At 39.8% G+C, this 21,045-nt stretch overlaps 1 protein-coding gene across 4 annotated transcripts in view; it reads right to left on the reverse strand.

The window, feature by feature from the left end:
- dst (dystonin) overlaps nt 1-21,045 on the reverse strand; it is a 192,119-nt gene that overhangs the window by 63,276 nt on the left and 107,798 nt on the right. For 2 of the 4 annotated variants that reach the window (XM_049481087.1, XM_049481089.1), the window contains 11 exons: nt 19,605-19,743; nt 19,321-19,514; nt 19,045-19,207; nt 18,050-18,133; nt 17,857-17,964; nt 17,643-17,741; nt 15,918-16,019; nt 10,024-10,164; nt 7,983-8,071; nt 7,751-7,859; nt 58-7,128 (listed from right to left, as the gene is read on the reverse strand). In XM_049481087.1, the coding sequence (XP_049337044.1) occupies nt 58-7,128; nt 7,751-7,859; nt 7,983-8,071; nt 10,024-10,164; nt 15,918-16,019; nt 17,643-17,741; nt 17,857-17,964; nt 18,050-18,133; nt 19,045-19,207; nt 19,321-19,514; nt 19,605-19,743 (8,299 nt within the window). The remainder of the gene's footprint in view (nt 1-57; nt 7,129-7,750; nt 7,860-7,982; nt 8,072-10,023; nt 10,165-15,917; nt 16,020-17,642; nt 17,742-17,856; nt 17,965-18,049; nt 18,134-19,044; nt 19,208-19,320; nt 19,515-19,604; nt 19,744-21,045) is intronic. The other 2 variants (XM_049481090.1, XM_049481088.1) reach the window with 1 other exon arrangement.

The following is a 21,045-nucleotide window of genomic DNA, read 5'->3' on the forward strand; positions in this document are numbered from 1 at the left end:
AAAACTAACATACAGAACTTAAGTCCATTCATAAATTTGTACTGAAATATGACTCACTCTGGGCCTGACTTTGGCCTCCTCCACTTCCACTGTGGCTGAGGCACCCGTCTCAGAGGGCAGCTGAGGAAAGACATCTTTACAGTCTACAGTAGTAGCAGGTATGGCCTCTGTCTCTGTGCTTTCTATAGGTGAGCATTCATCTCCATGAGACGTACTTTCCAGAAGACAACTTAGGTTCCCTAAAATGTCTTTCAGCATTTCTGGGTCTTTGCATGAAGAAATCCCTTGAATCACCTCCAAGAGCTGTGCCTGTGTTAGCTCAGTATGGGATGGAGGTGTCTGATCCTGACTCGGACTGCTCTCTGTGGGCAGACAGCTCTCTGTGTTCGTTCTCTCATGCTGTTGCACATGGCGGAGCAGATCTGGACCAGTGCTTTCAGGAAAGCCTTGAGGAACACTGCTTTCATGTAGAGACAGTGAGATATCCTGAAGGACTTTACCGCTGCTGTTAATGGCTTGGTCTGTTCTCTGAATCTCATTTATATTATCCTCTCCCTTCTCAGTCTCAGGCACTTCACTGAACGTGTTGACATCACTGTTGGGATTTATTGCTGGAGGAATTTCCCTCAAATCCCATGTATTAGCACACAAATCTTGGCTGCTGTGTGGTTGTTTAACACTGTCTGGGTCTGGGGTTACAGGAACATTAAGCAGGGCTTTGTTGGGTGGATTTGGTAACATGTTAACAGGCTGTAGTCCAGCAGATTCTGATGGCTGCTCTCCCACATGGTAAACTGGGGCTAATGCTGAATCTACATTTTCATTAGACACTGAATTAGTCAGTCTAGAGGCAATGGCAGTTGTCTCAGCATTAACTTCGGCCTGGGAATAAGAAGAGTTGGGTAAACCAACCTCATCAAATAACTGCTGTGTGTTACTGGCATCTCCATTTTTAGCATTACCCAGACTGACATCTGGCACCTCTTTTGAGGATGGTGTCCTAGTTTTTGTACCATCTCTGGGGCCAGCTTGTGATGGGTCTATAAATGAAAGTGTTTCATCACAGACATCTTGATTGTTGGTGTCAAAATCATCCATTGTGAATTGGCCGATACAAGGTCCAACATAACTGGACTTAAAATCATCCTCAGGTCTTTCAGGTTCTTCCTTCCTGCTATTCTCAGTAGTAGTGCATTGATCAGAGCCTTTCTGGTCCATGCTACTTTGGCTGGCTTCAAAAGAATCCATAGGTTGAGACAGTATATTCCATTCCTGATGCAGGTCAGCTTGACTCTCCGGAGCTCTATGTTCTGGAGTCACTGGGAGTGTGACATAAGTTGGTGAGGAAAATGGCTTACAATCCTTCACTGTATTGAAGGATACATCTTCAACCTCTGACTGTAAAGAAGATCCATCAGTGGTGAGAGCACCTTCAGTTTTCTCCTGCAACTGAACCAGGCTCAGTAAAGTGTCCAATTTCCTTTCATCTGTGCAAACATCGCTTTGGGATGAGCAGGATACACCCGAGTCACTCGGAACTGGGCTCACCATCTGGTTTACTGCTTCCTCACAATGTGCCATGTTCTCTACCTTGGCTAAAGAAACTTCTGGCAAAGCATTAGTGGCAACACTATAAGACATTCCATTTTTCTCAATCTCGTTTTCTGTAGAACCTCTGTCTTGCTCCAATTTGGTTTCCGAAGCAGCTTCTAAACCTGAATTCTTGGGATCCTGTGAAATTTTCTTGTGGTCAAGTAAATTTTCAGTCCCTGGAATCACATTAGAAGGTGTATGGCTGACAATTTTCAAAGAGTGTGATGAGTCTAGACTACTGGTCATTTGGGTTGTGTTCGTTGGTTGAGCAGGGGGTTCCACAGCATTTTCAGCTCTTTGTGATTCTTGACTGAACCGCTGATCAGTAAGGTCAACTGCATGCGTTGCTACAATTTCGAGAGACTCTTGCTGTACAAATTTCTCAGCTACCTCTTCTTCCAGAATGCCCAGGCCAGGACCAGACACACTGGAGGTGCTAATTCCCTCTGAATCAGTGATAGCCTTCTGAACTGCCTCTGAATCAAGGACAATACTGGAATCAAATACAGTGTCTTCAGTAATCAAAGTCCTTTCAAAAGCTGAGTCTCCCTCTAGGTTCTGCTGCTCCATAATCTGCTTTGCTACCTTGGATGATACATAGCCTTGCGCCAGAGCTTGTTTCAGCACTGACACTGTGACCGCCTCGTTTCCTATGACATCTTTCTGCTGAAGCTGCAGTGCAAGTACCTCTAACACAGTCTCTGGATCAATAAGGCCCTTATCAACAGCAGCGTTTAGGTCATAATGCTTTCCAGATGTGACATCCAAAACACCCCCTTCTTCTACTTGGGCTCTCAGAAGATGAATGGCATAGGCTCGCTCAAGCTTGTCATCCCACACACCTTCAGACTGAGGGTGTTCAGAGGTCGTCTTTCCGTTTTTATCTACTTCCATGAGAAGTACAGAAGAGTCTGTAGGGCCTTCCTTTAATGTTGTTTCAATAGTTGTTTCAGAATCGAATGTCGGTGACGTCTGTATGCAAGCAGAAGGTGGAGCTAATGTTATGGATGCCTCTGAATTAGTGTTTTCCTCTGGTGCCTTTTGGTCTGTTTTTATATTTGTAGTTAAACCCTTGTCTGAAGAACTGCTCAACATTTCTACTGAACATAAGATTAGGTTGCCAGGCCCAGAGGTTAAATGAACACAATCCCTATGTCCATCAGAATCAGAACACTCTACAGAGGTCCCTAAACCACTCTCCTCTGGAATAACTGGTAGGGGCTCAGCGATATGCATGATTTCCAAATCGCCAGCGTGTACAACATGAAACTCTTCGTCATCATCGGCATTGTTCTTATCCAGAGATGAATCATGACTGGAATCAGACTGTGAAATCTGCATTTCTATAGGAGGCTTGACAGCATCATTGGTATTTCGTTTAGATGATGTATCTAACTGTGCAGAATCCTCAGGTGTACAATTATCCGGTTTAAGTTTAGAAGAACAACAATTATGTGAAGAATGGTAAATGTTTTCACTTGAGCTTGAGGTTAGATTTTCACACCCAGAAATCAGAGAGGATTCATGTAAATCTGACTGTGAAACTAATGTAGTGGCAGCACCAGTTGTGTAGAATTTAGAGAATTCATCTGAAAATGTAGTGTCCTCAGTGGTAAACTCGTCATCATCATCCGCATTGCTCTTATCCAGAGATGAATCATGACTGGAATCAGACTGTGAAATCTGCATTTCTATATGAGACTGATTTAAAGTATTGACAGCATCATTGGTATTTTGTTTAGATGATGAATCGAATTGTGTAGATTCCTCAGGGGCACAATCTTCCGTTTTAAGTTTAGAAGAAGAACAATTATGTGAAGAATGGTAAATGTTTTCACTTGAGCCTGAGGTTAGATTTTCACACCCAGAAATCATTAAACAGTTATTACAATCTTCTTTTCCATCTGAACCCTCTACAGAGCTGTCTAAACCACTCTCTTCTGGAATTACGGGTAGAGACTCAGCCATATGCATGACTTCCAAACTGCCAGAGTAGGCAATGTAAAACTCATGGTCATGCATTTCTATAGGAGACGTGGTGTGTTGTTTAGAGGATGCATCTGAAAGTGTAGTTTCCTCAGGGACATGACAGTTATGTGAGGAGGTGTAAAGGTTTTCTCTTGACCATGCTGAGGTCATGCTGTCAGATCCAGTAGTTAAATGTTTCCCACAATCCTCCTTTTTATCAGCACCTTCTTTAGAGATCTCTAAACTACTCTCTTCTGGAATTCCTGCTAGAGACTCATGAATATGCAGGTCACCCAAATCACTGGCTTGTGTCTTGTGAAACTCTTTCACATTCTGAGGAATGTTCTCATCCAGAGATGAAACATTTGTTCCATTTTCATATGAAACCTTCATTCTTTCAGAAATCTGAGCTGAGTTAGAAGTACTATTTGTTTGATACTGAAGGAAATCTTTCAAGTTTTTCATTTCCTCTGGATCCATTTGACTTGTTATGCCCTCTTCATTTTCTTCAGCACCTTTGATTGAGATCTCTAAATCATTCTCTTCTAAAGTTCTTGCAGATTTTTTATCAATGCTATTGATGTCAGATTCACTAGTGGGTTTAAGGTGAAACCCATTTTCATCCTGAGGGATGTCGTCATCCAGACAGGATTCATGTAAATCTGACTGTGAAGTTAATGTACTGGCAGCACCATTTGTGTAGAATTTAGAGTATTCATCTGAAAACATAGTGTCCTCAGTGGTACTTTGACTAGATTGAGTATCTGTACCTAAAGCTTTGTATGAACTGTTGATTATGGAAGCGTTAAACATTTCTCCTGAACCTGAGACCAGCTTGTCAAACCCAACAGTTAAAGCTTTCACAGGATCTTCAATTCTATCAGAACCTTCTATAGAGATCTCTAAACCACTCTCTTCTGGAATGCTTTCTAAGTGATTATCAATATGCATGACTTCCAAATGACTAGAGTGTGCACTGTGAAGCTCATGCACGTCCTGAAGGATGTCCTCATCCAGAGATGAATCATTCAAATCTAAATGTGAAATCGATATCCCTATAGGAGGTTGAACTGATGCAGTGACATCATCTGTGTGGTCCTGATAGAATGGCTCAGGAGATGTAGTTCTCTCTGGATCACTCTGATGTGTTATTACATGTGTATCTAAAGCTTTGTGTGAGGAGCTGTTGTCTGAGAGTGTGTTCAACATTTCTCCTGAATCTGAGGTGAGCCTGGCAGATCTACTGGTTAAAGATAACACACTATCTTCATTTCCATCAGCATTCTCTATACAGATTAACTCTGGAGTTCTTGCCAGGGGCGTATTCATATGCACCATTTCAGAATCACTAGTGTGAGCACTGTGAAGATCATTCTTATCATGGGAGATGTCCTCCTCCAGAGATGAATCAAGCATATATAAAGTTGAATCTGATATTCCTATAGAAGGCTGATCTAATGTAGTGACATCACCTGTGTGGTCCTGAAAGAATGACTCTAAGAGTGTTGCTCCCTCTGGGGCACTCGGATTTGGTGTAATGTGCGTAACTGAAGACCTGTGTGAACTGTTGTCTGAGGGTGTGTTTAACTTTTCTCCTGAAACTGAGGTGAACCAGTCAGACCTAACAGTTTTTTCATCAGTATTCTCTAGAGAAATTTCCTTGGGAGGTTTATCAATATGAAGGTATACCAAATGACTGGTGTGTGTATTGTGAAACTCATGCCCATCCTGAGGAAAGTACACATCCAGAGACGACTCCTGCAGATCTGAATGTGAAATCTGCATTCCACTAGAATGTGGCGTTACTGTGTTTACAGCGCCAAATGTGTGATGCTTAGGGAACTCATCAGAAAGCGTAGTTCCCACTGCAGCACTCACTGAACTGCCAAAAATGTCTGTTGAATCTGAGATGTCTGAATGACCGTTGCCAGTTCCAATTGTTTTTGAAGATATTAGGCAAACTTCCTTTCCACCAGCAGCCCCTTCTGAGACCTCTGTATCGTTTTTATTTGGAATTCTTACACAGGACTTCTCAGTTTGTGTGATTTGTAAATCATCAGTGTGCGCCAACTGAAATTCACGCACATTTTCAGTAATGTTCTCATCCAGACGTGAAGAATCGTCTGTTTCCATGTCTTCTTCTCCTGACATTTCTAGCAGCACTTTAGCCATTTTATTTAACTGCCTATCAAAAACCAAAAGCCTCTGACCTGATTTTGGGTCCATGTAGCTGTTCATCATTAGATACGAGATAAATAACTGATTTGACTCGGAAAAAGATGGGGCATTAATGCAGCTTTGATCGATTTCCATTTCATCCTTGGATCTCTGAAAGCCTGCAAGTTGAATCTCACGCATTACCAGCCAAGTGGAAAACCTGTCATTAAAATCTTCTACACTGGGGAACGTGTCGGGTATCTTTAACGTTTTCAGCAAATCTTTTGTGTAAGTGTCGATCAGTCCATCCTGAGCAGCAGAGTCAATATCTATGACCTCTGAGTTTTCTGGTATGTAAAGTGCTGCTATCTTATGGCGATGGCAGAGCAGCTCAGATGCCAGTTTGTCAGTGATGATTTCATGCTGTAGAGATGTTGAGACGGTGAGGATTTCTCCAGAGTGAGGCCACAGGAGGCCCATGAAACACCTCTGCTTCTCCAGAACTAACAGGGCACTCCTGGAACTCATCAAGTCACACTGCACAGCTTCATCAACTGTCACTCTGGACCCGTTATGTGGGTTGACGATGCCACCGTTTTTGGCTTGGAGGCTCAGAATTCCACTGGCAGTGTCCTGATCAATAAGCCCCATAGACAGCGCCTCTTCAACCGTGAACTTACAGTTGCTTGTAGTGTCAACTATGCCCCCTGCAAACAGCTGCGCACTCAGCAGCCTGAGCATGGTCTCGCGATCTATTAGACCTTCGTGCATGGCTCTGAGAATGCTGACTTCTCTCCCAGACGTCAGAGATATAGTGCCATCTTTCCTAGACTTCACTGGCAGCAGCCGGAGCCCTGTCTCCTCATGCACAATGCTCCTCTGCATGAGCTGGATTAGAGAGACCTTTTCAGCTGAGTTGGGATCAATCAAATCCTTCCAGGTGTTTTGTCTTTGCAGTATCTGAATATACAGAGCGTGGGGAATCAGGCCAAACTGAAAGGCCCTCTGTAGACTCAAGCAATCTCCAGTATACGTCAGTCGCAAGCCACCAGTGGCGAGCTGGATCTCAATGATCTTTATGGCTAGATGCTCTGAAATGACCATGTCGTTCACTGCTGCCACCACTGGCAGGGGTTCAGAGGCGTAAGGTGGCATCTGAAGGCATTTATTGGCTTCATTCAAGTCGTGCAGCTGTTCATATGTGGGTTTATCCACGAGATTGTGCTTCAGTGCATCCTCCAAGTCCAGACACATGCGGAATTCAGGTAAAATCAGTTCTGATGTTATAAGCTGAGCCTCCAAGAGACTGAGCCCTGTGCAGTGGTCAACAAGACCATTTTGAACTGAGCGGCAAACGGACAGGATGGCTCTGCTTCTTACATCTAGAATGCCTTCAATGACCTGGAACTCCTGTAATATAATGAAAATTAATGAATTGAATGAAATGAAAATCATGAAAATGTCTTTTATTAATAAAAGATCTATTAACAGTAAAACTCATACAGCTTACAGCTTTAATACATCCTTAAAGTAATAATAAACACATACTTACAGATGAAACAAGTGTACAGACTGTAATAGTTCATTTTCAAGAATGCAAGCCAGAATTTCAACAGCAAGAAGAGTGGAATTAAAAGCTGTCATGCATCTGTGAACACAACTTTCAGTATTTTGCACAACAACAAAGTTGGTTAGAGACAACACATTGAGCATTACTGCAGTGTCTTTTAATCCTATAGAGAAAGGGAAAAGTTCCGGGGGATTGGATTGCTGTGAAATCAGAATGAATAAGGCTGAGCAACATTAAACACACTCATGCTATGCAATGTTTACAGCACACTCAGTTCATCATGTACCACTAGTCTGAGTTTTCAGATCATCAGAGGAAACATTTTAAACCTGCATGGACAGAATGTGAACGGTTAGTGTGAACGTGGCTTTCGAAGTACAGTACCATGCTGCATATGCTGAGGTTAGCCATGCAGTTGAGAACGTGTGCATGTTTGCTACTGTAGGGGAATATCCACCACACCTGTTCAGCTGTGGGAGTCTGGTCTTCAGTCTGCTGAGAGAGCTCACTGTAGGCCTGGTGTAGAGACTTCAGCTGCTCCTTCATTTCATGCTTTTCCTCCTCAGTCATCCTAATCATACAATAAACACTATTATCAGCATGTCACAGACAACGGCACCATTTACAGACGAGGAATGATAGACAAAATCACTTCACAATCGCACAGAGTACAAAAGAAAAGAATATATCATACTTGTCGCTGTGCTTGGTTAACATCAGCTGAGTGCTCTGCAGCGCTTCTGCAATTTCTTCTTTCTTTGACTGTCTTTCTTCCATTGGAATCTAAAGTGGAAAAAGTTATACTAGATAAGACTAAATATTGAAATGAAATATTAAAATGAAATATTAAAATGAAATGAACAACATATTGTAATAAACAATAAATAAAAATAATTGAGAAAAGGTTACACAGGTTCAAGTCTATGCAGAAATTGTGGTTTTGAGAAATAGGTTTATGGTCTTAATTAGGCCTGTTTCAATGATCTTTTTGATTGGGCTAAATACATACAGCTCTGGAAAGAAAATAAGAGTTCAGTTTCTGAATTAGTTTCTCTGATTTTGCTATTTATAGGTATATGTTTGAGTAAAACGAACATGGTTGTTTTATTCTATAAACTATGGACAACGTTTCTCCCAAATTCCAAATAAAAATTTATTTGCAGAAAATTAGAAAAAAAATGGCTGAAAAAAACAAAAAAAAGATCCAGAGCTTTCAGTCCTCAAAAATGCAAATAAAAAATTTCATATTCATAAAGTTTTAATAGTTAAGAAATCAATATTTGGTGGAATAACTCTGGTTATTAATCACAGTTTTTATGCATCTTGGCATGTTCTCCTCCACCATTCTTACACACTGCTTTTTAATAATGTTATGCACCTCCTGGTGCAGAAATTCAAGCAGTTTAGCTTGGTTTGATGGCTTGCGATCATCCATCTTCCTCTTGATCATATTCAAGAAGATTTTATATATATAAAAAAAGAAACTTATCATTTTTAGGTAGTCTCCTCTTTTTTTCCAGAGCTGTATAACACCAGAAACACTTTAAACTGACGTTATATTGATAATAGATAGGGGCAGATATTTGATCAGTCCACAGTCAATTTTTAATAGTTATAATAGTGAATAATCAGACATTGGAATTGGAATATAAAAATGCTTAAATATGCTAAATAACTCAACTTTTTTGGCTCATTCAAATGAATGAGCTATTTTTACTTAGTTATCAAAATAAAAGGTTTTACAAAAATTACAAAAAACATACTTGGCAGTTTTCTAGACAGGGGTTAAGCCTAGTCTTGGGCTACACCAGCATGTTTTTTTTAGAAGCATGTTTTTGTAGTTTATACTACTGTTTTTATGTTTATACTGTTAAAACCTTCAGTAAGGTCTAATATTTATTTATTTTGTTTATGACCAGTCTCTCTAAGCTCTTGTATCTTTTTTAATAAATGTAAAACACTATAATATAGTACTAGATTAGCAGTACTAAATTTATTTAATTGATATAAACCTACAACCTGACACACAACCTTTATTATTAATCAGCTTTTATCCAGCTGTATCCAATTATATTTTATTTTTAATAGCAATTATAAAGCACAGAAAACATATGATATATATGTATATATAGTGTATATATAGTATATGTATATATGAAATTCTCCTCATTATATATGACTGTTACAAGCACCATATAATACTCATTATTCATTATTGTAATGAATGTTTTTTTATGTAAGCAAAATGTTATTAGAATCAATACAAGAACACAATTTGTAACAGTGTTTAGGAAAGCTATTTTGAATAACTGTATTTAAATATAAAGGGCTTTTAGAGCGAGCTCTCTGCTTCATCGTATATAGCGTATGTGCTATATGAGTCTGTGAGTCTGATTTGTGCTTGTGAAACTTTCAATGAATTTCTTGTACATGCACATGCCTTTTCTCTTCAGCTTGAAGAGGAACTGATAATATATAAAACTGTACCAGCAAGGCGATAAAATACAGAGTACAGAAACTATCAACAAATAAAAATATAAAGAAAATGCATAAATTATACACAAATGTCTTTATTTCACACATTGTACACACATATTTAAAAGTAATTTCAACATGTTAAAAAGTTCTCTGTTCTTCTTGTTTGAAGTTAGTGTCAAGATCACTGGAGGACCTGTAAATACTTAAAAAATACAATTAGTACATTAAAAATAACTGAGCAAAACAGAATTGTTTACCTGATGCTTATTAGAGTTCTCTGTGTCAGCTTTATCATCAGTCAAAGCCTGCCCATCTTTGTTCTGGTTCGTACTGGACATCCAGTTTAATAACTTGTTAACTTTATTGGTATGAACTTTCTTCTCGTCCTCAACAGATTTCTGAATTTCACAGAAACAAAAACATTGTGGTGGAGTCAATTTAAAAAAAATTAGCAGACCAAAAAATACAAACCAGCTGACGCTGCATTAAGATGTCTAACAGGAGTCACAGGGTATGTATACCTCCATGCCATTTTGCTTGATTTTTTGAAGAGTGCAATATAATGGAATTATAATTATAGTTCTGTGAGTTTATGTAATGTGTTGTGAAATAGAAATAGAAAAAAAACTCATAGATATGTTTATACACATGTACATTCATAATAAAGGAAAACACATTAACAGTTTGAGTAGTGTGACATATACACATATTAATAATAAAAAAATAAACTTACAAAGAAGTATTTCAGTAATAAAAAACCCTGTTGCATTAATTATACTGCCCACTGTCTGTAATAAAGAAACACCTCTGATAAAAATACGAATGTAACTGAGAATGAAGGGATGGGATTAAGTGGTTTTAGTATATTTTAGCTGAACTATTCAATTCAGCTTTCATGAACATATTTCTCATGTTCTCAAACCATTTCAGAAATGTCGATAGGTCCAGATGTACTGGAAAGATGATGTCGCTCCAGTATTATGGGGTTTTGTGGCATCAAGCAACAGGAGCCCAGTATGACTGTCATGGACACTTTTTTCCAGAGCTTCTTTATAAGAAATTTTTCGCTTTGTCTTCGGGCAGGTGATGTTTCTGACAGGGGAGTGGTCATCTTTCACCTGTGCAGCTGTTGCTTTATCGATGAGGCAGTTCTGCACAGCTTCCTCCATTGAGAGTCGGCTGTGGCTCTCTGGGTCTATCAGGCCCCCCGTTGCGAGCTGATACTCAAGACAGCGGAGTCCCACGTCTTTAGGGAACAGGTTTTCGCGCATGGCCTGAGCCACGGTCAACGTCCTTCCGGTCTGAGGGTGAATGACACCGTAGTAGGCTGGCTCGTACTGCTGCAGCTGTCGAGCGAAACTATCATCTAAGAGTCCTCGGCGAAGCGCCTCTGAGATCTGCACCCTATCTCCGGATGCTGGGTCACAGATGCCTCCAGTGCAGGCTTGAGCTTCCAGAAGCTTCATTGCAGTGAGTCTGTCCACAAGGTTCTGCTGAACTCCCTTGAATATTGGAAGCCTTTTCTTCAAAGCTACAACCCAGAGTCCTGCAACAGGGCTGTCTGGCACTTTGCTCGCAAGATTTCGGGAAATCAGAAGATCTGCAAGCTCCCAGATGCTCAGCTGACCATTACGGTAGCTTTGGAGTTCGCTCATTTGAAGGATCTTCATATTCAGAGCGTTTTCAATGCAAAACTGGCGCCCGCTCTTGTGGTCGGTCAAAATGTGCAACGTTTTCCCTCCCGAGTCCACAAAGGTTGTTTCCTGCCACTCGCTCTCCTGTTGAGAGAGGAATAGGTAGGTTCTCAGGTCTATCAGCCTGGCTTTGTACGCCTCATATGTCGACATCTCTGTTCCAGTAGTACTGTTAATCACTGAGACTCTGCTGCTGCTGGCTGGGGTAAAGCTGGGGTGTTCTCCAAAGGGGAGAAGGTAAACGCCACCACTTATATCATAGACACATCTTTTCAGAAGTTCGTTATAGTACGCTCTCTGCCCGGTTTCTGGATTATGGAAGCTCTTTGGGTTACTGACAGGATCGAAAAGAGTCTGAAGAGTGGCTTGGTTTATGAGGCCTTGCTCAATGGCACACTCCAGAGGAACTCTCATGCCGACTAACGGGTGAATCAGTCCTCCGGTAGCAATCTGCGCTTCAAGAATCCCCTTCCCTCTGTGTCGATCTACAATTCTCTCCTCCATAGCTTGAAACACAGAAAGTATTTTACCACCATGTGGGTAACCACTGACTGCTTTGTCAGCCTCTGTTATTTTGTCCCTCAAATCTCTACTGACGATGCCTTTTTCAACAGCTTCTAAAGCACTGTAGCTTTCACCAGTGATTGGATCAATGATGGCTCCAGTGCAAGCCTGTGCTTCCAGGAACTCGATGGCGTACGTCTTGGCAATAACACCTGCGTCTGCAGCTTCCATGAAGGAGATCTTCTTCTTACTGGACTCCAAGTAAATCCCAGCAATTGAAGCAGGTTTTCCACTGAACTGGGCTAGAGAAGCCTGTACCTCCTCCATGGTTATTAAGCCTGTTTGTAACTTCAGAGCAATTTCCTGAGTTATTATTCTAGTTTTGATCAACTTTTTAATACTGATTCGTCCCCTGAGACCCTGAAGCTTTACAGAACAAGATTCTCCATGTTTGTCTGTGATTGAAGAGTCTGTAGCATTATCACTGGAGAATTCAGAGCTGACATTGAAGCTTACAGACGGACTTTTCCCACATTTGCTTCCATCTGACAGCGAGCTTTTTCTGGATGTGGTTGTCTGTTCAGATGCATTAATACTGCGGCTGGCGGTGGACATTGTTGACTTTGACTGATGCTCTTTTGTAGAAGACTTTTCTGTGTGGCTCAGTGAATGTTCCTGAGCTCTAGAATTCACTGTTGCCATTTTGTCCTTTTTTACTAGTCTTAGCTCCCCCAGTACCTGATCTTTCTCCAGTGTAGCAATCTGTAAGAATAAGAATAATTGATATAATTAGAATACTGAATAGTGGGGTAAAACAAGTGTAAGTCTAAAATATACAGCTATATTGGTTTAAAATATACACTTAATGATTTATATAATATAGATAGATTATATTAGAAGACTTGTACCTCAGAAGTCTCTTTCATTTTTCTCAGTTCCTCCTCCAGATTTCGCTTCGCCTCTTCATACGAAGAAACTATTTTCTGTGTCAGTGTCAACTCAGTCTTCAGTTTTGTGAGCTCAGCATCCTTTGCACATCGATGACTGAGTTGGTTTCCAGTCTCTGCTTCTTTGAGCTGCTTGCTTAAAGAGCTGACATTCACTTCAAGCTTTAAATTATTCTCCTGTAAAGTCTTCACTTCTTTGATGTATGAAGTGACCTGCTCTTTTAGCAGTTTTGATTCACTTTCTGAAGACATTAATTTCTGCTCAGTTTCTGTTAACATCTGCTTTAATTTTGTTGTTTCCTTTGAATGTTCTATGCGAACACTGTCCATCTGAGTCACACTGGATTTCACCTTGATTTTCTCTGTTTCCAGTTCTGCAATCTTGGATTTAGCTTTGAGAAGCTCTAGTTCCAGCCCTCCTTTCTGTTTTTCAGATTGCTGCAGCTGAGTGCGTAGGTTGCTAAGTTGTTGTTGGGCCTCCTCTTTGCCTTTCAGAGTATTCAGATGCAGAGTTTTCAGCTTGTCGATTTCTTGCAAGAGGTGTTTGTTGTCTCGCTCGATTGATTCGGCGCTGTGTGAGCGCTCCTTTGATTTTCGGTCGAACTCTAGCTTCATGCGGGATTCCTGTAATGCCAGCTTTTGCTCCATCTCGGTTTGCACTAACTGTAACTGAGTCTCGTAACCTTTCTTCTGTAGTTCAAGTTTTCCTTTCAGGTCTTCAAGCATCCTCTTGCAGTTCTCCAACTGGTCCTCTAACATTTGCGATCTCATTTTAACAGCTGATGTTTCCGTCTGCTTCTGCATCAGTTCTTCTTGAGTTTGCTCCAACTTCCTTTTCAGTTGTAAAGTTTCAGCCGCCAAAGTAGTGATTTTCTCTTCTGCAGCACCCTTGTCTTTAAATAGGCTTGCACACTCCTGCTGCAGATTAGTTGTGTATTTATCGGAATTTGAACTTATTTCTTTAAATGTCAGTCTATTTTTCTGCAGTTCTGTCTCCATCTCTTTGAGTTTGGCCTGATTTATTTTTCCTTCTTGAGTCACTCTCTGTAACTCGTCCTTTGTCTTTTTCAGAGTGGAATTAAGCTCATCAAATTCAGCCTTTAAAGCGAGTAGCTTCTGGTCAGCAGCTTGCTTGTCCCTCTGAAGAGTAGATATGTCCTGTTTAAGGTTGACTGTGGCCTTTTCAGAGCTGCCGGTCATTCTGCTTATAGTCTGTTTACACCTTAAAATCTCATTCTCCAGCTCTCTCATCTTTCCTATGTTCTTCTTGCCCTCTGCCGATTCCTTCTGTAATGTCATGTTCAGGTTGTTGATCTCTATTTTATGCTCCTGAACCTTTTGATTAGCTAGACTCTTCTCCATACATACAGAAGTTAGCTCTGCTTTTAAATTTCTGATTTCTTTTTCAGAGTTGGTAATGTTTGTCATGAGGGTTTTAATCTTCTGCTGAAGCTCAGAGGTTTTCTTGGTCTCCTCGTTGTAGTCTCGCAGTTTAATCTGAAGCTCGTGAGATGTTTGAGTTTTCTTAATTAGTTCTTCTTCGATTATTTTCAACTGGGACTTTGTGCTCTCCGCCTGCGACTTGAATATATTGATCTGTTGATCTTTGCTGCCGACATCCATGCTAGCTTTATCAAGTTCAGCTTTCAGACTCTTCATAGAGCATTCATTATCCATGTTGACTCTTCTTAGTTCTTCTATCTTCTTGGTCAGCTGTGTCACTTGCAAATCATTCTTCTGAAGCTCTAATTCGAGGTTTTTGATCTTCAGCTGCATGTCCTTTTCACTTCTCGTCTTGATAAGAAGATCTTCTTTGGCTTTCTGTAGTTGCTCTTTAAAGTTTTCCATCTCCAATTTTAAGGCTTTTATCTTTTGCTCAGCAAGGGACTTTTCTTGCTGGAATGACTCAATACTTACCGTCAGGTGTCTGATATCACCTTCCAACATCTGATTCATTCTACCAATTTCATTTATCTTAAATTTCATCTGCTCTGCTTCAGCCTGCTTAGAGGAAAGCTCTTCCTCTAGACATCTCAACTTCTGACAACTCTCCTGCTCGCTCGTGCTTCGCTGGAGAAGCTTCCCTTGATTGATCTTGAGTTGTTCTTTCAATCCATCAACTTCTGTTTTATGGAAAAGTACTCTCTGCTCTAGTGAAGATTTGTCTCTTTGGAGAGATTTGACTTGTTCCTGATATATATAGACAGACTTCCTAAGGTCGGAGGTTTCCTGCCTCAGATCGTCAGATTTCTGTCTGTTGTTGTTCCTATCCGATTCCATTTCCACCTGAAGCTTCATCAGCCTGTTATTTGCATCATCCAGGAGCTCTTTGAAGCGCTGTGCTTTTTCATCTGCCATGTTCTTGTGCATTAGCACAGAGTTCAGCTCAGACTTCAAAGTCTTGATCTCGGTTTCCGCTCTCTTTTTGCTCACCATAAGCTCATCCATCTTGTGCTGCAGGGCTTCTGTTTCTGCCTCTGAATGGAAAAGAGGAACGCTACTTGTGACAGTAGTCATCCTTGATTCTCCCTGCATTCCCCTCCTAACTTCAGTGTGCTGAGTCAGATCCTTCTCCATTGATCTAACTTGGTTTATGAGTTCAAACTCAGCATCTCCTTTGACTTTTAGCTCTCGTTCCAAAGTGCGCCTGTGCTCCTCCAGGTCCTGTACGTCACTGTTCTTGCGGCGCAAGTGTTCCTCCAGCTTCCTGCGGGCCACTGTGCTCTCCTCTATGTTCTTCTTCAGCATGCGGAGGCTTTCCTCTAAGGAGAGCTGCTTGGCCTCTGACTGCTGAATTAACTGTCGAGAATGATTCAGCTCTTGTTCGATGGCAGTTCTGCTTTTAACGGCGGCCTCCAGCTCAGCTCGGTACTGCTGAGCTTCATACTCTGCTTTAGATTTCTGCAAATTCAACTCTTCAACTGACTTTTTCTGCATCTCCAGTTCTCCTCCCAGAATGTCCAGCTGCTGCTGCCTGTCGGACAGCGAGGCCTCCAACTGTAGTACCTGTCGCTGCAGTCTGGTGATCTCCTCTTCGCTTGCTGCTTTCTGCAGCTCCGAGCTCTCCATCCAGCTCCTGTATTCAGTCCTTTCCAAAGAGGACCTCCTCTGAAATTAAATGTAAAGTTATCTTCCAAACAGTTAGAAAAAAAAGACAAAAAGAAAGAAAATCTGGTTTTGAGGTAAAGTTACTGCACACTTACCAAACAAAGCATGAAAATGCCCCTCCACCCTCCTAGCGAAACGCTTCGGAGTATTCTAATTCAAGACACCATCACCTTCAACAATACAAAATACTGAATATTTTGTATCAGCAGAGTATGAGGTTAGTAAAACGGGAAGAAAACAGCTTGTGTCTACGAGTGTAGTGCATTACAACATGTGAGGAAATAATGCACTCTGGAGTTTGAAAGTGTTGTAAACTATTTAATTGAAGGAAGATGTTCTAAGTCTCTCAGTGTATTACAGTTTTTAATTGCTTCGGCACCTCAAATTATAACGACTACTGCTGAAACAATGTGTGAAAACTCCACATCTGTAGCATGTTCACCCAGACATGGGGTGAACATTTCTCCTAATCAAAGTTCTAAGCACATTTTTGAAAACACTACCAATGTAGAAACTCAAAGTAAAAACCCATTAACTGTTGATCTTTATTAATGTTACACTTTTATTATTTACAACTACTCACCCTTAATACATTTACAATACCATCAGAATTAGCTCCAGTAGAGTTCAGTTTTTAGTGAGAAAGTCAGATGCTGGACAGGAATTACTTACCAAATAATCTACTGATAATTTCAGCACTCTTTAGTATGCACAGAGTTACCATTGTGTCCACAACTGCTAGTGAACCTGACATTCAGAGTCAATTTAATCCCCACCTTTTCAGTCTGTGTGTACAGAATGGGGAAACACTACTGTGATCAGTTGCCAACAAAACAAATTTGATTTAGGAAAGTCCCGATCATGAGTCCAAGCAATTTGACTTTGAGTATTAAGTTGTCTCTGAAAGTTATTATAATTAAAACAACAATATCAAAACAGCCATTTGGTGCATGTGTGTGTGTGTGTGTGTGTGTGTGTGTGTGTCCCTGTATGTTTAATCCAGATACTTTCCACCCGATTTCAATCATTTCAAAATTATATGATCGGCCCTGATTGAAGACATCTCTAACTTGATTTTATTGTATTCTGGGCAACTGTCTTAATGATAGATGAAGGAAGGAGTGAGTGAGAAAGATAAGAAAATAAAATAATTATGAATAAATATTTACCACTGTTCTGTAGCCTTAATACTTGTGATTTAACTAGTCATTTTGGGGACACTGATTATAACCGCTGACATTTGAGTTCTAATGGGACTCTGATTGGATTTCTCTGTGATGAGCAGTATAACTACACAAATGTGCAAAAGCAATTGGAACAAACTGTAACAACAAAGTAAGGCATGGCTGGAAGTATACAATACCAATATGACATGCACACTTAACTTTACCACTCGAAAAGCAGATGTAATTGATTGACAGCAGCTGTTGTCAATCGAGGATGTAAGGAGAAAGAAGATGGCGGATAAAAAAGATCAAAGCAGAGCATTGCAACTTTAATGGTAAATAGTAAATTAATAATATAAAAAATATATAATATATATATATATATATATATATATATATATATTTTTTTTTTTTTTTTTTTTTTTTTACAATATACAGTCACAGACACACGTCCTACCTCATCTTCTTCTGCCCTCTTCAGTGTCTCACTTGCAAACTTCACATACTGAGTCATTAAAGTAACCAGGGCCGTGTAACGAGTGCGGAGGTCCATAAACTGAAGACAGAAAAAGCGTAAGTTAGTGTCGTCTGAAGTCTAAGTCAGACACCTTCTACCCATCCTGACCAGCGCTTCACTATTGGCTGCTCATTTTCAGGACTTTTGATCGTACCTCCTGTTGTATGGCGTCAGACGAGCACTGCATTCTTCTCCTCTTCACCGGGGATTTGTGCTGAGAGTCCACCATGGCCCTGTAGGTCATCAGCTGCAGCTCATAATCCTGAGGGCAGAAGATGATACGCGTTATCATCGTCAGATCACACGCTCACTGTGTCTAAACAGGTTCAATCTGAAGCCTGGCTTACTTTAACTCCAGCTGAATACTGCTCCGAATACTTCTGACATTCATCAATCTTGCTCTGCTTACGTTCAATTTCTGCAACAAGCACCTGAAGCAACACATAAAACACACATCCATCACATGATTACAGGCTTGGAGACCAATCATTATATATTTGTGTGCATTTGTGAACTTGGCTGTTATTATATGTGGTCTTTCCTTGCATATAAAAGAACAAACACTAGAGGGCATATGCACATGATTTTTTTATACACTTTGACAACAGGTCATATAGATACCAATACTCTAACAGTACTTAATACTCTAATACTTTTTTCTTAATTGTTACCAAAACTATCCTCACACAACAGATTTATTTTATAGCTGACATGAGCAATCTCATTCTCATACTGTCACTGTGAGAGACTCCATCTTTTTCAACATATTGCTGGATGCAGTTCAATTAAACTTATCACTTAAAAATATATTATAATCATGAATCATTTTGTAATGCTGGTAGTTTCCAGTATTATTGTGAGGGGACAGTAATAATAGTATAGTTTGGCACATTTAAGCAAATTTATTTTTTTTTAGACCTAGATACTCAGTATTAATGAGACATTTCGGTCAGTGCCTTTTTGGTATCGAATTTCAGGACCCAGCCCTACACATGACAGGACTCCTACTCAATTCAAAGAGATTTACATATACAACAACATAGAGGGCCAATGTACTCTACTCTACATTAAGTACCAAATCCTTTTTTGTGAAGCTCACAGATCTTAGATCTGCCCTTTTTTGAGGTAGAGATATAAATAATAGCTAATACGAAAGTATATCATTATTATTTTTTTATTATCTTATATTTTATAATAAATTATCTGTATATAATAAAGAGATAGATGCACTTATTTTGTTTGTACTACGTTTAAGTTATGCTCTATTATTCATTAGTAAAAGATTTCATACATAAATGTGTATATTTGACTCTAAATTGTCAGAAAAGGTTAATAGACTTACTTTCTGTTGGTTGAGTAACTCAGCTAAAGCCTTGCTGTCCTCTGGCTGGTTCTCCTGTGCCTTCCTCTGGCTGGCCTCCATCTCTTTGCTCCACACATCCAGGCTGCTGTAGGTGTCCTTGTAGTACTTCAGAGACTTGCTAATGCCTTCCAGGTCCCTCAGTCTGAAAGAAACTTAAACACTGAGAACGCATCTCTTACGAAGCTTGAGCTATTTTATCTGACATATCAGACCATGTATGTACTTCTTTTTCTGATGATAATGACATGCTCTGACCTGTTCTCAATCTGAGAATGGACGTTACGCCACCTCTCCCCGAGCTGCTCTGCCTTCTCCTTGTGCCAGTCCAGATCAAAATCCCTCTCGTTGTGTGTTTTGAACATACGGTCACTGATGAGCCTGGCTTTCTGCAGCTCATCCTCCAGATCATGGAACACCTCCCGCCTGTCATCAATCTCAGACCGCCATTGCTGGAAATATATTCATTACAGATCTCAGAAAGAAGCAAAATAACAGGAGCAGGAACAAATGCTTTAAGAACATGTCTGACAGAACTTTACCTTGAGTGTACTCATGACTGAATCGATGGATTTGACGTCAGCATTAACCGCGTCCTCTTCACACAGCTTAGCCTCATAGAGTTTAACCAGAGCCTCGGCACTCTGGCTGTGTTTCACCACCAAACTCACCGCCTTCAACCTAAAAGAGTCACATCGCAACACGTCAGATCAAAACACACAGTCTTTCTAACTGTACAGATTTATTTTTGTTAGGATTAGGGTGGGATAAAGTCTCATATGGTTTTCAATTGTTATACATTATTGATATGTGGCGTTAAATATGGATATTTGTATTGAAACAGAGGCACTGTAAACTCTCTAAGACTCGCCCCCTAATTAGACCTACTAAGATTATTGCTTCATTACTCCACATGGTGGCACTATAGACCAATAAATAGGGTAAACCTGTGGTGAAGAATATTGGTAGTAAAATTGTGTGAAACTGAAAACAATAAATCCATAATTCCTGTAATTTTCTCATTAGTATGTATGTATGTTTGTTTGATAAGGAGAAAGCCTGATTAAATAAATAAGATAAAATAATCAAAATATAATAAATACATGGATGCACTTGTTCTAGAGTGCCTTTTTGTTCGCACTTTATGTACAATTTATGTTGTTCATGCTGCATTTCCATTAAAGGGAGCTTAAGTGCTTCAGTTATCGATCGCTGGCAGCCCTGAAGGAACAACAGAATGCAGAATAGAAGTGCATATAGAGTTAAACACTAATCATGTGCTCAATAACATTGTTACATTGTTTAAGGATTTAATAATTGTTATAACATCCTCTGTTTTTAGTGAATTTACAACAACACATCTCTTTTAAGTGCTAAACCTTTAGTATGTAGCTTGGCTACTTTTGGGGTGATATATGTATCCACAGTAGTGCTGGGCGATATGGGAAAAATCATATACCACGATATGAATTTTTTTATATCACGATAAAGATATATATAATGATATACCATATTTCAGTATGTATTCAGTTATTCTTCGAAAACATTAAACCAAACTTTTACAAATGAGAATTACTACCTTTTAGTGCAGCAAAATGAAAACAGATGAGGTAGATGCAAGAGCTTTTTTTATTATACAGGTATTTAAATGAATCAAAATAAACTGTATAAAAATTTTTTTAAGTGTCCGTCAAATAACATAAAGCAGCGTCATGTTGCAAAACCATATTATGAAGCTTTTTTTTGAGATTACTTTATTATCAGTTATATAAACTGAGTTTATGCAAAGTGACCACGCCAATACATTTTATCGTAGCCTACTTTAATATATTATATATTTGCATGAATAATTAATGAAATCACTGTAGAAACGATAGGGATGATAGAAGGTAAGTACCACGATAGACACTTTTCTATCGTCCCCACGATATTTATCGTCATATCACACAGCACTAGTCCACAGTGTGTCTGGTTTATCAGAAG

This window comes from Astyanax mexicanus, chromosome 7 (genome assembly GCF_023375975.1).
Source record: "Astyanax mexicanus isolate ESR-SI-001 chromosome 7, AstMex3_surface, whole genome shotgun sequence".
NCBI lineage: Eukaryota > Metazoa > Chordata > Actinopteri > Characiformes > Acestrorhamphidae > Astyanax > Astyanax mexicanus.